Below are 18,682 nucleotides of genomic sequence, written 5' to 3'. Positions count from 1 at the left end.
GAACTCATCAACTCACCTGTCCCGCTCTATCCTGCCTTTAAATTGATGCGAAGATGAGACAAAACGTGCAATTGATTCCCGCTCGTCTTCTTTCACCGCTGATCTCCGCAAGGGGACCAGTTCTCATCATTGCCAGCTTGGATGGTCACCAGCGTTCCTTTGATGTCTGATCTTTTAAGCCATAAAAGAACTCACCTCTCCCGCTTCGCCCAACGAACCGCAGGTCGTTAAACTTGGCAACTCTATTCTTCATAACCGCCGTGTTATTTCTCAGTTCAGCGGAGCAGTTCTCATCATTACCAGCTCGGATGGTGACCAGCGTCCCTTCGATGTCTGATCTTTTAAGCCATAAAAGAACATACCTCTCCCGCTTCGCCCAACGAACCGCAGATCGTTAAACTTGGCGATCCTATTCTTCATAACCGCTGTATTATTCCTGAATTCAGCAGAGCAGTCCTCATCAATACCAGCTCAAATGGTAACCAGCGTCCCTTCGATATCTGATCTTTTAAGCCATAAATGAACTTACCTCTCCCGCTTCGCCCAACGAACCGCAGATCGTTAAACTTGGCGACTCTATTCTTCATAACCGCCGTGTTATTCCTCAGTTCGGCGGAGCAGTTCTCATCATTGCCGGCTCGGATGGTAACCAGCGTTCCGTCTATGACGTCACTGAGGGCCACGACCTTGAATCCGCCGGGGAGGGTCTTGTTGGAGCGCCAGTGCTGCGGCAGCATCGAGCACATGTAGTCGGGACTGCCGGTGCGGACTGAAAAGAACAGGACTTCGTCAATACTTTTATTTTTCAAGCGATGCCATTGAAATGCGCCTCTTTATTTTTAGAAATAATTTGTTCAGATCAAAAAAGTGACATTGTATCATTTGTCATATTTGATTCTAGGTATACTGGCTAAACATTTACACATCTCATGTTTAAAAGGAAAGGTATCTAATTGAACTCTTCAGCCTCCATACTAATAACATAGTGAGGATGTTAAGTGCAAACACCTTTTTTTTCTTGATTAAAGCACGAAACTTGGCACAGTTGTTCCTTATATCAAATAAAGCCGATTTCGATCGGTAGCCCGAAGGAGCCCCCCCTCTGGGGCCCGAGAGGGGGGGTCAAAGTACCGCTCCGCCCGGCTTCATTCTTAAAATTCTAACAGGCCCCGTTAAGCTAAATAGGTCATATTTGGTATCAATTTCGGATAAATCAATAACGTAGAATTCATTTCTGATATAAAAAAATTGCAATTTGTAGAAAAAAATTTAAAAAAAAATAAAAAATCTAATTTTTCAAGTGTAATATTTATTTTTTATTTAGTATCAAAATTAAACTGCCTGGTTTTTCTACATATAAAAAATATGACAATAAAGCCTATTTAATGCAGATTTTAAAAACGTAACTTGTCCTTACCTTTATTAAAAGAAAATTGCATAAAAAAAATCTTATATCGTCTCGCGCGGTGAATATCTTTTTACCGACATCGGCATCGTTATGGACAACATCCGAAGTACACACTCTGGAGACCGATTAAATGTATTGTTTGTTGTTGTAGATCCTTTATAGATCCTATTATAAAGATAGAAAAGTGTACAAATACTATTTTTTATGTGTCGTTCAGTAAAAAAAGGGACCTAGGAATAAATTATCATCAGAGCTCGAATAGGGTGAGCTATTTGCCTTATAATTTGACATGTCTTATGTCATATATAAGGCAAATAGCTCACCCTATCCGAGCTCTGATTATCATAGAGCCTCGCGTTTGTATAGAAGCATACTCGTATTTAATTAGTGTAAACCACGCCATGGACTCCATGGTCGCTATTCTCAATGAATAAGAACTGTAAGTATTATTAAATATTTTTATTACATTATACCACACTTTAATTTTGCGACTTGTGTATTAAAAAAACAATTCCTTCCCCCGGCACATGAATGCGTACATTTCATCATTCACGTATATAATATATGTCAGTTTCAATCATATTCTGGCCACAGCAGGGTTGTCAGAACAGTTTGGAAACAGTCATCTGCTCCTTGCTTCCATTCCCAAGAAGACAGACTGAGCAAGTTTAAAGAGGAACTAACGTCTGCCCCCAAGCCCCAAACATATAATTCTATCCTGATAAGGCTGCTTCTGTTTCAATAGTCTATTCAAGTAAAGAATTATTTCAGGCATTTTTTTTATTATTTAGCAACGGCTTTATCAGTAAGGTATTCACTTTACAAGGCTATTTCACATATCATCATATGAAGTTATAATAAACTTTTGGCGAATGTTATTTATTAGATTTACTGATATTGCTCTATCCTGTAGGAGCTTGAATCCTTGTATCGGCCAAGCTAAAAAGGGTCTATGCTTAGATCTCACTTTTATACACCATATATTAAATGGGGAACCCGGTTCAAATCCTAGAAGGCATATATTTGTGTTTATCGTGAAAGCTTGTTCCTGAATTACCTATGGATGTTTTGAGTGTATTTATCAAATACATATTATCATATATATATATCATCTAGTCTTATTATCACAAGTCTTATTGAGCTTACAGTATTACAAGGTCGATCGAGAGAATGCTTGGAATACGAGTAAGACTCCTGGTGTTTCAGAGCCCGATAGATATAAGAGTTAAATTTACCATGATGATAAGCTTCACTTATAACCACTGATATTTTAGTGAAACTCATTTCTTTAGCACTAGGTATAATCATTTTGAGACACTGTGTTGACAAAACTTCGAACAGTTATAAGTCCTTATTTATGCCATCGCGAAATTGTGTAGAGAAACATGTTATAAGTAATGTTCCTCGTGAGATTCCGAATACTCCAAGAACCATGAAGAGTCCGATTCATTTCATATGATGGCCCTAGTTGCAGATGCTGTAAAACAGTCATTGCAAGGTATTGATAAGCACAGTAGACATAGACGATGTAGTTATAGCAGCTAGACTAGATTCATGCGTACGAATATTTCCCCAACTACAGGATTTGTGGGCTCACGTTGACACAGTGGAAAACTCAATTATATCACATGTCACTCCATTGCATCCACAATAGGCCAGGGAATTCTATTTTTAAGCCAATAAAATTATCTATTCTGTAAGCTACTTAAATAAACTCTTTTATTTACCCTAAAAGAGTTGAAGTCTTACCCCTGTTTCGAGCATTCAGCTGAAAGTTTAGAAAAAGTGAGTTCGAAACATGGAACCTGTTCAGAGTTCAGCCATGCTACTACAAGGATCCAAGCTCTTACAAGATGGAGCAATAGCGGTGGCTAAAAGCATTCCCCTAAAATACTAAAATGAGATATTATATGTTCGGTAATAAGTGCAATATTGAAGAAGACAAGTTACACCGGGATATTGAAATGAAGAGTTGTATAATGTACCTGTTCAAAAGGGAGCCGTATAAATGCCTCATTACGCGCAGTGTACCGTGTGGTTGGTGTTTGGGATCAGACATTAGTTCGTCGTCAAACTTGCTCAGTCCGTCTTCTTGGGAATGGAAGCAAGGAGCAGATGACTGTTTCCAAACTGTTCTGACAACCCTGCTGTGGCCAGAATATGGTTGAAACTGACATATATACGTGAATTATGAAATGTATCCATTCATGTGTCGGGGGAAGGAATTGCATTAATACACAAGACGCAACATTAAAGTGTGGTATAATGTAATAAGTAAGCAGATTAAATAATACTTATAGTTTACTTCTTATTAATAGGGAATATTACGCAAAACTCTGCGTAGGTAGCGCCACTACCACTATCTGTCAATCACTAACAATCTGGGGGTCTGCCGCGAAACAAGAAAATCGAAGTTTCGTTGTCTAATCCCTCTATCACTCTTGCATATTCGATAAAGAGGCAGATAACTTAATTTCGATTTTCGCTTTTACCGATAGGCCCTGGTTAACAAACCGCCTTGATGCATCAATGTCATATTTTATTGTCTGTGAAAACTTGTCAAAAAACAGTTTAAGGTACAGTATGTATAAGTTAGTTTATGAATTTACTAGAGTCGGTAGTGCTGCACTTTGGCGGCAGAACATTGCAGTAATATCCCCTATTGAGAACAGCGACCATGGAGTCCATGGAGTGGTTGGCACTAACTAAATACCTACGAGTATGCTTCTATACAAACGCGAGGCTCTGTGATAATTTTTTCCAAGGTCCCTTTTTTCACTGAACGACACATAAGAAAATATTTGTACGCTTTTCTATCTTTATCTATCTACAACAATAAACAAAACTTTTAATCGGTCTCCAGAGTGTGTACTTCGGATGTTGTCTATATCGATTCCGATGTCGGTAAAAAGATATTCACCGGCGCGAGACGATATAAGTTTTTTTTTATGCAATTTCCTCTTAATAAAGATATGTAAAAGTTATGTTTTTAAAATTTGCATTAAATAGGCTTTATCATCATATTTTTTCAATGTAGAAAAACCAGGCAGTTTAATTCTGACAATAAATAAGAAACAAAAATTAAACTTGAAAAATTAGATATTTTGAGTTTTTTTTTATTTTTTTCTACAAATTGCTAATTTTTTATACCAGAAATGAATTCTACGATATTGATTTATCCGAAATTGATACCAAATATGACCTATTAGCTAAACGGGGCCTGTTAGAATTTTAAGAATGAAGCCGGGCGAGCGGTACTTTGACCCCCCCCCTCTCCGGCCCCAGAGGGGGGGCTCCTTCGGGCTACCGATCGAAATCGGCTTGGTTTGATATAAGGAACAACTGTGCCAAGTTTCATGCTTTAATCAAGAAAAAAAAGGTTCGACCTTTTTTTGTCACTTAGAACCCTAGCTAACACACCACTTCTGCATTTAAGCGTTTCATCAAAAAAGCTCTTGTAAACCAGTACCTTTGGAATATATCAGTTCACTAAGAATTGAAGCTTTTTATTTGAGTCGTCGAGATCCTGACCTGCACGGCGGCTACATATACATGCATAAAAATGAGACTTCAATTGTAAAGTCAATAAAACCTATATATAAAACCAATATTACACAGTCGTGATTGACATAATTTTAGTTCGAGACGTTCGAGTGTTATGCGGTTTACCTAATAAAGTATTATCACACGCATGGCTTGCGACTAATTAACAACGCTTAGATAAAAAGCGATTGTTTGAGGAAAACCCTGTGTTTACAATAGTAGCCGCAAGCCAAACTGAGGACCGGGGTCATATCACTATAACCCCAATACGGTTAGGAACGATGCTAATGATCGTGACCACTGCGAGACTTGTAGTTTCTGACAGTGGTTGGGGCGGACGAGGTGGTTGGCAATCAAATTATATTGAAAGAAGGAAGAAAATACATTTATTTAACACCACATATGTATATGTAGTACCTACATCAAAAACACATACATTTGAAACAAAAACATTAGACGCTAAAACTGGAAACCTATCCAGCATAATGCCGCGGCCGCCGCGGCAATCCGTGTCGCTGATTATGAGTGGGGACTTGATTTATAAAGTAAGAATTAGTGGCAACACATACGCCAACCACGCAGAAAAAAGGTACTATACCTCGACCTAAGTCAGGGTGGCCTTGGACTACCTATCGGAAGCTCGTTTGTCAGCAGAGTAGCATGTTCGCCGCGGCATCAGGTCGATTCAGCCCGATGCAAGTATTATGCTTAATTGTGAAGTTAACTAATTGCCGTAGTGACAATGATATTCGAGCTTATCTCGCTTACTCTTGCTACCATCACGCAAGTGTGAATGAGAAGTCGTCAGTTTGTTTTGCGGATAGTAGTCTCAGGCGTAAGTCGCGGGCGCATGTAGTGGCACGTAACAACCGAAAATATCAAAATATTCTGGCGTTTCCGGACCCTAGTCGACCTTTGCATTATTGCCGTGAGATAAAGTTGACGACTTTTTACTAAACAAGTTTCGTTATTAGGGTTCCGTACCCAAAGGGTAAAACGGGACCCTATTACTAAGACTTCGCTGTCCGTCCGTCCGTCCGTCCGTCTGTCACCAGGCTGTATCTCACGAACCGTGATAGCTAGACAGTTGAAATTTTCACAGATGATATATTTCTGTTGCCGCTATAACAACAAATACTAAAAACAGAATAAAATAAAGATTTAAATGGGGCTCCCATACAACAAACGTGATTTTTGACCAAAGTTAACGTCGGGAGTGGTCAGTACTTGGATGGGTGACCGCTTTTTTTTTTGTTTTTTTTTTTGCAATATGGTACGGAACCCTTCGTGCGCGAGTCCGACTCGCACTTGCCCGGTTTTATTATAGAGCTGGCAGAAGACATTTTTCCGTGTGCTACACTGTGTACAGCACAGGTGTACAGGAATAAAACGGTGTAGTTAACATTTTTAAGAGGTGAATATTTAAATATAAGTGAAAGAACTAGGTACACAATTACAATTGTTCATTGTTTAGACCACCCTTTTTTTTCTGAAAATATAGGGATAATATTATTATATAATACAGGTAGTTTAGTTTTAATGATTACTATGTTCGTTTATTTAATTGGTATATAAGCTTTACTGTATATTGTCATTCTGTGTTATCACTGAAATAAATGGTTTCATTTTCATTAACAGCGATAATTGAAACAATTGATTGATATACAATTAACTCTAGTTTGCCATATTCGATTGACAAACCTAAACCTACCCGTAACAAAATTAATTTTCCTAACATTAACTTCTATAATTACGTTATGTTGTGATACTGACATGGTTAAAATGAACTTCATGCACTATCAGCGACAGTATTAGCATTACTTCCAGCCCCCCCCCCCCCCCAAAGTGACAATTGCTTGCACTTCGCCATCGAATATCGCTTTGTGTCTCTCTATCACTCTTCCATATTAGTGTGACAGTGACAGTTGCGTTTCGTTCGCTACTGAGCGTTAGCGATTGGCATATTGTCTATGGGGCCTGGGCCATAATAATGTAGGTAGTTGTCGTATCGTTGTCGTGTCGTATGTGTATTCAATATCTAACCAGTATGTTACGTACCTGCTTGTTTTCAATCCTACTAGAACGTAGTTAAGTATTTAAAATTGCGATGACGTGTGATCTGGCAAACTAATTTAGTACAATAAAAAAATTCACCTCTTTTTCGGGTAAAAAAATTTTTTTACATACAAGATATACATACTTTTAATTTTTCTTGTACCTATTAAGTACTACTTGTTCTCTGTTTGGCCCGAGGGTTAACTGGTAGAGGATGCCTTCTGGCATTAAGTTCGCCTTTTGAACAATTTTTTTATTGTGCAATAAAGTTTAAATAAATAAATAAGATATATACCGTGGTATGAGAAAAGGAGAGCATAATTCTCTCTGCCTATAAATACGATATTCACTTGTTTTAAACAAAATAGGGTAATAATAGTTACAAATAATATTACTTAGGTATTTACCCAGAACAAAATATATTTTAATTACAAAATCAGAATTATTTTTACTAAGAGCCTAAAATTACATTTCGCATTAAAACATGGACGCTATATGTTATATGTGTAGTCATTCCAGGAAAAATATACAGTAGGTAGGTAGATACATTACTCCTATTTCCAATATAAATAATGTCGGTTTTCTGGAAATCATGAATTTATATGCGTATATGGTGATGAATAATGATTTTGATTAATCGAGTCAGTAAAATGAAAAACACCACCCTGCATGATGAACCTATTGGTATATTTTATAATGTAGGTGTAGTATAAGTTTTAACAAAAATTTAATCTAATTTTTTTTTATTATGAATGGGCTTACTCATGGCCACAGACTAGCCGAGGCGTAGACGTGGCCTACGATGGAGCGAGCTCGCCCAGAAGGTGCCTGTTCACTCTTAAAAAAAATTAAAAAATAATTCTGTAATTTAAAAAATCTGATCGTAAAAACGTACACGACAGAAACAAATTTTTTTTCGGGTAGTTGAGTGAAATATCAGCGCATGCCTTACCTAATACATCCAAACAGATACATATTACAGGTGCATAAAATTATATTCGCAGAAGAAACATCTCGTCATGTTATTCTAAGAAGCGCTGTGGAACCATTTTATCCTGACTCCTGCAGAAAGGAGGATAATGAGTTTAGTTTATCAAATTAAAAAAAACCGGGCAAGTGCGAGTCGGACTCGTGCACGAAGGGTTCCGTACCATAATGCAAAAAACGGCAAAAAAACGGTCACCCATCCAAGTGCTGACCCCGCCCGACGTTGCTTAACTTCGATCAAAAATCACGTTTGTTGTATTGGAGCCCCACTTAAATCTTTATTTTATTCTGTTTTTAGTATTTGTTGTTATAGCGGCAACAGAAATACATCATCTGTGAAAATTTCAACTGTCTAGCTATCACGGTTCGTGAGATACAACCTGGTGACAGACAGACGGACGGACGGACGGACGGAAGGACGGACGGACAGCGGAGTCTTAGTAATAGGGTCCCGTTTTACCGTTTGGGTACGGAACCCTAAAAATGCAACATTTCCGACGAGAGTGACAAGACTAATTGGACAGAATGGACCTAAATACTATCCACTCTTGGAACACCGTGGATCCACAAAAATCTATAATAGGGTATTTTCCTACTAGTCAAATCAGTTACTTTTTTAGGGCCCCCCCACATCTGGCGTCTTTCGAGCGTCGGCGTCTACAATTCTATGGCCAACGTCGACGCAACGTCGACGCAGCGTCGACGCAACTGCGCAGCGACGTCATTTTCCATAGCGCTGGACCGACGCCGACAGACGCCGACGCTCGAAAGACGCCACATGTGGGGGGGCCCTTAGAGCTGTCAAAACGATTTGCTAATATGGAATTTATATGAAACATTACATCGTGACGTCACGGTCAACTCTATTTTTTATATTTCTTACCGATTTATTAAATAGAACTTGTGTTTAAAAATAACTCTTATCTGTGTTTTTCTAATAATTGTCTGGTGCTTTATTTCATGCATGGAGTAAAATAATTTATTAAATACAATATAATATAATACCCTATTAAAAGCGACAACAGCAACATAAAAAGGATAGGTATATGTATTACATTGTTATTGTTCGCTTGCCTGGATCATACGCAGACTAAAGTTACAATTTACCTTCTACGTTGTTGATGAATCAATAGTTTTATAAATATTACCGTAAAATGGGGTGAGTTGGGTGAAATTTGACTTTCAAACCTCGATAAAATTTTATTTTTACATGTGGAAACTGAATGGTACCTAAGTGGTTCGGACGTTTGTATTTTAGTTTGTATTTTATTTTGGGTAGTTCCATTTCATAACTTTGACGATAAAGAGGAAAACCCACCTCACCCCGTAGTGCCTCGTATTTGGGGTGAGAGGGTTTTTCATACAAAGGTGATTTTGGAAGATTGTTGGATCGATTTTTTTTTATTATGCGTATTACTATAGCCCCATTTTAAATTGGAATACATTATTTTGTAGCAGTAGCCTTAAAATCCCTTCTCACCCCCCTCTCAAACCTTCTCTCCCCATTCATAACCCAACTCTCCCCGCGAAACCTACTCACCCCGTTTTACGGTATACACTTTTTGTAAAAAGTAGCTAAACCCCAAAATAGAGCTTAAGTTACTAGAGTACCCCCGTTTGAGATGGTTGTGTCGCCTAAATAATTTTTTAGCTTGTAAGATTTTACTATTGTATGTATGTTAGTTTGTAAGGTATGTATCTGTGGGCCTTAGTTGCCTGATAATAAATGATATTTGATTTGATTTGATAAGTCAAAACCAAAAAATTCACTATTCCGCGACTTCGCGAGTTTACCAACCAATGTTATTTATGTATTATTTTATGACCGAATTGTTTTGATACTAATATTACAGTAGGTAGGTATCTCAATTTCAAAGTATCCACCGCAAGTCGGTGTCAATTTTTAACTAGCAAACCAGTTAGTGGAAAAACTAACCGTGCAACGGTGAGGGAAGTCATAAAAAGCATTAATAGTGTAACCGCGGTTTCTATATTTACGGAAGTTGGTATCTATACAAATTATAGAGCCGCAAACCGCCGTGCGGTCGGATAAGGGTCGCAGGATGCGCCGGCGACTATTCAATCACTACATGACGATCGAGTTCATTCATAGAGGGGTTTCAAGGCGTTTAATTAACTTGGTCATTCATTATAATCATTCTGGTGACACGTGACCATGATTTATTTGATTTATCTCTGTTTCAGCTTGTGTGAAAGAGGATATGAGAAAGAAAGGAGTGAGTGCTGAGGAGACGAAAGACGGAGGAGAATGGAAGAGAAAACCATGTTGTGCCGACCCCACATAACGTGGGATAAGGGCAGGGGAAAGAAAGAAGAAAGATCTCTGTTTCAGCTTCGGCAAAAATGCTTTCCTATGTCTGTCTAGCTGTTCTTACACTTACAACTTACGAACGTGTTGTCAGCCCCCTAGCCTAGTCAGTAGAGTTATGACTTATGATCAGACATCGTAAATATTATAGCATTTTCGGTGCAGTACCTTCTGAGATAGAGAGTATAGTAGGAGAGGGAAAATGATTGGTCACCTTATACGACATGAAGCTTTTATTTGCATTTTGCATAATGACCAATGACCAATGAGTGGCAGGATTGCAGGCAAGAGAGGAAGGGGAAGGCCGAGGATAAGCTACAAAACACAAATAAAAGAAAAGGTAGCTGTAATGTCGTATAAGGAAATCAAGGAGGCGGCCCTGGATAGTGTCAAATGGAGAGAGCTACACCGACAAGAGTCTAACTCTTAAATTTACGAACGAAACCTTGTATGATCTGGGCTATAACTGCCAAAATCGAAGTTCGCAAATTGCGGGCATCTTTTTCTGTCATTCTAATTACGCCTTCATTGGAGTAAAAGAGAAAGATCCCCACAATTTGCGAATTTCGGTTTTTGCGGTAGCCCCTCTGAGTCTGCTTAGGATGCAAGGCAGCGGTGATGCATCAACTTCATTAATAAACGGGGTTTTACGTGATAGGTGGTAACGTCAATAACATAATAATATTATGATCGTATGACGTTACGATCTATTTTTTGTCTTATTTGGACTTGACTTATTTATTACTATTTAATTTATAATATCTGGGAGACCGAGATTTGCTCGGAAAACATATAAAAACTCAAAAATGCGCGTTTTCCCAGAGATATAACCTAGCTAGACCGATTTATCGCCCCCAAAAACACAAAGTGTGGTGCAATGTATAATTCAAGTCGGTGCAAAATTTCTATTATTCGTATTCTTGTGCAATAAGGTTTAAAAATATGTAAAAAAAAACAACGGCTTTGCTCTCCGGGAGTGCCGGCAGAAGTGAAAACTCAATGACATTGTAACAGTTTTTCGATCAGGTCCCGTGTCCGTCATACGAATTTTCAATCTGTCGAATCTGTCGGTCACGTGATCTGTCGCGAGTTTAACATTTTTGCCCCATCACAAAAAGTGCACAGCGCCACTAAAGAAGTTTTCACTTCAAGAATAAAAGTAACTGTTAATAGCTACAAATGAGTGCCGATTTGATAATATACCTATCATTACACAAATATGTATTACCTAGGCTATTTACCAACTCGAATTTTACTATAGCAGTTGTCAGCTTCCTTTCTATCCAGTCATTAGAATCAGTTGATTAGATTTCGTGACGTGTGTAATGTCGGAACAAATTATAGTTAATGCACTAACGTAACGAGTTTTTCGCCAGCCTCGTTAATGTGCTTGCTACTGATTTTCTTCGTTACCTTGTCTTGTTCTGTTTGGAATTTTTCGGAACTTATGTACGAAATATCATTTGATATTTACCAGTCGCTTTTCGGTGGAGGAAAACATCGTGAGGGAACCGGACTGATCCCAATCAAGCGGCCCACTGATTAACAGTCCGCCGGACGGTATCGGCCTGTCAGTTAGAACAAAAATTTGACAGTTCCGAACAACTGACAGGCCGATACCGTCCGGAGGACTGTTAATCAGTGGGCCCCTTTACGCCTAGTTTCCCCTCTGGGTTGGAAGGCCAGATGGCAGTCGGTTTCGTAAAAACTAGTGCTTACATAAAATCATAGGATTAGTTGTCAAGCGGACCCCAGGCTCCCATGAGCCGTGGCAAAATGCCGGGATAACGCGAGGAGGCGAGGAAGAAGAGTGCACTGAAGGAAGTCGCTTCCAGAAATACTTGGACAATATATTTAATTACACAAAACGGGTCTACCGCGATATAATCTTAAATTCCGACGTTTCAGCTGAATTCACGGAAAGAATGACGTCCCAGCAAATGTCAACGGAGATATAAATAAAACAACACTAAACTACCCTTATCCTCTAGCCGCCCGGAGGCCTATGAAAAGGTCTCCTGTTCCATTCTAATTTGAATCTTTTTTTTGACAAATCAAAATTGCATTTATCTTGGTAAGTTTTGACGTCTGGGAGATTAGGGCTCGGTTACACGTACCGAGTGGAGTGGCGAGACAGTAAAACGAAGTATGGAATTTTTACTCGGCCGAGTAACAATCCGCGCGCCGCGCGGACGCAAGGGGCCGCGCGGCGCGTGCGCAGCGCTGCGCCGAGCGAACGCGGCGGCCCGCCGCGTCGCGCAAGGTCACATCACTCACATCAGTAGGATCGGACGTTAGGCAGCGAGCGGTGCGCCGCGTTCACGCGCGCGATGAGGGCGTGTTGAGAGCGTGAGGCCGGCGCGATCGGCGCGCGCCCTGTTTGACCAGGCATCACGCGGCGCGGACGCGGCGCTGCGTCGCGCTCTGTGTGTGGCCAAGCCTTTACTCGTACATAAATTTTCGCTTTGATATTAGGTAAGTACTCTACCGTGGCCATTTATGACGTTTTAGCAGTATATTAGAGTAGAGGGACCTAGAAGAAGAAATACCGTGGACGCAACCACATATCGTGGACGTCAATATCCACGATAAATTAATTAAGAGCGACATTTAAGATCCTGCTTTATAGTGACGTCCACATTGGGTACCTCCTCTATCTTTTAAATTATTCTTGTCAACCATAAAGGCTCCTCTTCACGTTGGGCCAACGTCAACGCCAACGAGGGACGCAGCCATGCGGTAGAATGAGATAGCAATATCACTTGCTCCCTCTAACGCATAAATGCGTCCCTCGTTGGCGTTGGCGTTGGCCCAACGTGAAGAGGAGCCTTAAAAGCTATAGGAAACCAGAATACTTGATTCAAAGCCCAACATAGGGCAAAACATGCCAAAAGAGAATGGTTCTCAGCGTTTTAGCAATACAAACAGACATATTCCCTTTTTCAGCATCAATTGCAAATTATAACACAACCAAAATGTCGTAAGCGCCCTAGTAGTTTATACAAACCGGTTGCCTTTTCGAATACGCGTAGAAATATCGACGGTTATGTCGGACAAGCGCTCATTAGGGCTCATTCAACGAGCTCATTACCGTGAGTGCGCCCTAACCCGAGGTGATTGTCGCTAATTGTAATAGGTTTTGTCTCTTATCAACTGCAGAGTGGAACGGTGACGACTTTTGGACTTGGGAATAATTATATTAGAATTCTGATACAAATAAAAAAAAACGGTAAAAGAGCAGAGCAATGAAAACAGGGCATACGGGATGTAACTGAAATATCGACCTATCGGGCAACAGCAGGCTTAATGAAAATCAAGGTATGTACAGGCAAAATAGGTAAGAAAAAAAAACCGGCCAAGTGCGAGTCGGACTCGCGTTCCAAGGGTTCCGTACCATAATGCAAAAAAAAAAACAAAAAAAAAAGCAAAAAAAACGGTCACCCATCCAAGTACTGACCCCTCCCGACGTTGCTTAACTTTGGTCAAAAATCACGTTTGTTGTATGGGAGCCCCATTTAAATCTTTATTTTATTCTGTTTTTAGTATTTGTTGTTATAGCGGCAACAGAAATACATCATCTGTGAAAATTTCAACTGTCTAGCTATCACGGTTCGTGATATACAGTCTGGTGACAGACGGACGGACGGACGGACGGACGGACGGACGGACGGACGGACGGACAGCGAAGTCTTAGTAATAGGGTCCCGTTTTACCCTTTGGGTACGGAACCCTAAAAACGCTTGTATATCATCACTACATCTTATAAAACAAAGTAACCGCCTCTGTCTGATTGTGTGTCCTATACTGACATGTATGTTCGCGATAAATACAAACAGTACAGAGGGGAGAGGGGCTACCGTGAAAATCGAAATTCGCAAATTGCGGGGATTTTTCTCTGTCACTTTAATTACGCCGTCATTGGAGTAAAAGAGAAAGATCCCCGCAATTTGCGAACTTCGATTTTTGCGGTTATAGCCCTGACCAGATTTTCATGTGGTTTTCACCTATCGATAGAGTGATTTTTGAGGAAGATGTATAATTTCATACGGATCGCTAGTTTCATCGAATTCCTTTATTATCCTTCACATGAATAAGTATTACCGATTTTTATTTAATTGTACCAACCTGACCTGACTGAAACCTTAAACTCAGATAAATGGTGGCATGTTCAAAGTAAGTCATTGGGTAGGGTAGGGGTAGGTTATTTGCTCTCTTCTTCTAAGTAAGTCGGTCCCTAACTGCTGAGGATCGTGACTCCGCTTGCTAATTTTTCCTATGGCAGCTCTACACTTCTCCACTCATATCATATAATATTATATGTGTTTAGGTATCTTCTAGTGTGAGGGAATACAGACCTAATCCCAGAAACGATTTTAACTAAAGAAACCAATTTTTTATTTCACTCGTTTGACACATCATGGTTTAAGGCACAGCGTGAAAAAGTTAATAATTTGTTTGTAATTACTTAATAATTAACAAGTAGAATTAAGTGTTTTTAAATCTATAATAATTTTTAAGAAAAAAAAACCGACTTCCATGGGGGCCGATGAAAGATTATTGTAGATGGTACACTATGTACAAAAGGAGGTAAAACCACCCACTTTTCTACTAGCATTTCGCTTCTGTTTAATGGCTCCTCTACAGGATGGGCCAACGCCGCCCACTCCAAGGGACGCAGCCATGCGGTAGAATGAGATAGCAATATCACTTGCTCCCTCTAACGCATAAATGCGTCCCTTGGAGTGGCCGGCGTTGGCCCATCGTGAAGAGCCAGGAATGGCCAACCGAATTGATAACCTCCTTCTTTGAGATTTGGAAGTCGGTTAAAAAGAAGACGTAGCCGCGACAGACATCAAATATCGCCTGCGTTGATGTCTTTTCTTTGAAGTCGCTATCCTATTTTCATCGTATCTGTATATTCTGTATAATCAATATTCACAAACTATTCAGATAGTTTGCTATATAAAATAATCTTGTAACATTACTTATAGGCAGACATCGTACATTTTCCAGCATTTTTGGTGCAGCAGAGTGGTGTTAACGGAATTGGTATAAATTATTTGGGCTCTAATGATTAATTAGCGATAATTACGTTAATATTAACCTTAATATACCATTTCAGTTGAAATTATCTATAACCAATTCCGTTAACACCACTCTGCTGCACCAAAAATGCTGGAAAATGTACGATCATTGCTTATAGGTCTATAGTCATAATAAAAACTTTTTGAAATTTTATTAGTGGTTCAACGACCGAAGTTCAGGAGGAAATATTTTAATAAATTAATTTTGTGTTATAAATTAATAATAAAACTTAAAATTACGATTAGGTTTTGAGGATTTTTAAATGTTATTAAATTTTTGTTAGTTTAATATGTAATTATAACTAACTATTCTCGTGCACGAATTACTTTAGCTGAATCTGTACCTACTTTTATCCCCGAGCAAAAAAGCTAAGGCAGCTAAACATTTTTATAAATTGTTAATAGAGTGAGTATCGAAATTTCTATTGTATAGGTAAATAAGTTTATTAGGTATAAGTAGGTATTATAATATTATACAAACGGGTACGTATATTAGACCGGCAAGGGCGGCAAGTTACCAAGAAAGGGCCATAAATATTTTAATATGTACGTACATAAGCTTAAAAAAGAAGACGTTATTAATCGTGGAAGGCAATATTTATTATGATAGTTAAAATCTTATTTTATGCGTTTATTTATCGAAAATCTAGTTTGTGACTAATTAATCTTTAATTAATTAGATAAACTGTTAAATTATTAACTATTCTTGACTATTACTATGATAATTAGTTAAATTGGTACATATTTCGGACCAGACACAAACAGTAACAAATACCTACTGACAATATTTTAATGTAAGAGCATAGAGTAATATTACTCTATGGTAAGAGTAATATCATTGGGTACTATGGAAAGTGTAATACTTGATTGGACTGAAAATAAAAAATAACAATAGGCATGTCATTCTAGCACATAGTGTCTGGTGCGTCGTACGTATATGCTCACATACATATGTACAGTCACCTGCAATAATATGTTACTTTTCGAAGTCCGCAAAAATATGTGACACGCTCTTTTGGCTCTACAAATAAGATCGTGTCAGATATTTTTGCGGTCTTCGTTGTGCGACAGGTAACTGTACCTATATGAGCACAAAATTAAACTATAATTAAAATGAAGTCTGCATTAATTATTTTATTTACTTTAAATTGTACTTGCGACATATAATATAAACGCCTGTTCTAATTAACTTTAAATATTAATATTTTTCCTTTTTAGTGTGGAACGTACCACATTATATACCTATGTCTATGTATAATTTTTATGTATGTATTGTGGTTGGCATCTGTACAATTGTATTAACAAATACAATTTATAAAAATAAACTTATTTCATAACAATTGTTATATGTATAATGGAATTCAACAGAAATGGCAAAAAATGTAAACAAACCAATTTACCATTACTATTTTGTAAAGTAGGTAGGCACGGAATTTAAAAGAGCATAATTACAACATTCAATTTTTTTTAAATACATTTAATAAACCTTAGGTACAAGTTTCATTAGGTTAATACTTATTTATTTAGTTAAATAATAACATACATAATTATTTTGGTATAGTTCGTAGATATGGTTCATGTCAGCCATATTTGTTTACATTTTTTGCCTTCCATTCATTAGCTTTACCTAGATGGTTCTCACCGAGGTCAGGGTGCTCCGCTAGCGTCTCGTCCACGACGGACTGCAGCCACCAGGGCTCCGGGTCCATTTCCCGCCGGCGCCGGCCCCGCGCCTCGTACGGCAGGTGCATCCTCACTGCATCACTACAAAAACCACTGTCTTTTTGTTACTCTGTCTTGTATAATTAGTCTGTGTATTTTTCACCACACGGCACTTCTGATAACGACGAGTCCTTGTGTTTCTCTGTTTGGGTATTGGATCTGTGTATAGGGATACTTTCTCCAATTGTTTTTTTTTATGGTAATGTTTGGCGCACTTCCAATTGGATTCTTTTGTTTCCCGATTTAATGATTATTGTTTTTATGTTGATAATTATTCTTTGGATTTAATTAAAATGTCTATACTTCAGTCTTAAATAGCAAGAAGTCTGTTTACAACTAATTAGTCTGTTTATATTATTATCCGGACACAACAAACACATAAACTCACAATTAAACAAACAATTTTTCCTCAGTTCACATTCTACGTCGCCCTTGGCTTCAGTTTAACTTTCGTCATCTTAGCTGACTCACTCGTCTAATAATTTTATACAAATTCGACGACATTCGGATTAAAGTTTCTCAGAAATAGTCTCAAGACGTGCGCGGGCGCGAGGCTTCGCGATCAGCTGTTGCGTCCGAGTTTCCCGATGCGTCAACTTCGGGTATGTCCGTGAGTGCTCGGGTGAGATCGTGTGCGCGCGTGTCTCCTCGCCGCCCGACCGTGTACGACTGAGCCCGTCATTCTGTCACTCGCTTCTCTGCGGTCAATCTGCGGTTCAGCCACGCTTCATTTGTTGGGAAAATGCACGACTCTATCCTGTTCACGCTCGCTTGTTTAAGTCAGCGTGCGAGCGGGATGTGAGAAAGTTGTGCCATTAAATATTTTTGTTTAGCTCCATTGTTGCGGGGGAAATATTATGAGCTTTTTCATTTTGTAGATATGTCTCGCTCTTCTGCTCTAGGCGTTGCGGTTTGAGTGAAAAGAGACATCAATAAAACCAGCGTTCCTAATTATTATCAGATTTTCAAACACAGCGAAGTTTGTTAACAAGTAACATAATATTATAATTAATACTTAAACTCAAATAAAGCTAATAGATCTAATATCCACGCTCGACTACAATTAATGATGCTTGTGGTCAGTTTATTATAACAACAAGCACTTAAGTAATTATGTTGTGGGCTGAAATTTGAAATCGTACGTCTTAATTACCAGTATCAGTATATTACTATTGTACAGTTCACTATTAAATTGGAATACATAATAAATTATTCCAATATAAAACTAATTACACAACACAATAAAGTTTTATACCTCGGCCATGTAAAAACAAAAACGCTCAAAGCGCGCGTTAAAAAACCATGAAAAACAAATGCATAGCGCTCGAGTTTTTTTTAAACATGTCCCGGATGCGAGTCCTTTAAGCCATAGCGCTCGAGTTCGCTTCGACTTCTCGTGAAGTTTCGTAAGACGGCGGTGGGCGTGGCGAGCGGTGGGCGTGGCGCGGGCCCGCCCTCGTCGCGAAGACGCGCGGACGTAAAAATACACCTGTTGCGTCACGTCGCGGACGCTCCCGGGACTAGGGTTGTCATAAGAAAAAAATGGAATATCCT

At 38.8% G+C, this 18,682-nt stretch overlaps 1 protein-coding gene across 2 annotated transcripts in view; it reads right to left on the bottom strand.

Moving 5' to 3' along the window:
- The window catches only part of LOC134672502 (protein lozenge-like), a 105,480-nt gene extending 87,676 nt beyond the window's left edge, over positions 1–17,804 (bottom strand). The window contains exons 1-2 of one of the 2 annotated variants that reach the window (XM_063530442.1): positions 17,034–17,804; positions 530–769 (exon numbers count right to left, since the gene is read on the bottom strand). In XM_063530442.1, the coding sequence (XP_063386512.1) occupies positions 530–769; positions 17,034–17,157 (364 nt within the window). In that variant the 5' untranslated portion in view covers positions 17,158–17,804. The remainder of the gene's footprint in view (positions 1–529; positions 770–17,033) is intronic. The other variant, XM_063530443.1, reaches the window with a different exon arrangement.
- Positions 17,805–18,682: the final 878 nt, after the last annotated feature.

Source organism: Cydia fagiglandana, chromosome 17 (genome assembly GCF_963556715.1).
Source record: "Cydia fagiglandana chromosome 17, ilCydFagi1.1, whole genome shotgun sequence".
Classification (NCBI taxonomy): Eukaryota; Metazoa; Arthropoda; class Insecta; order Lepidoptera; family Tortricidae; genus Cydia; species Cydia fagiglandana.
This window is presented reverse-complemented; position numbering and strand designations above follow the sequence as displayed.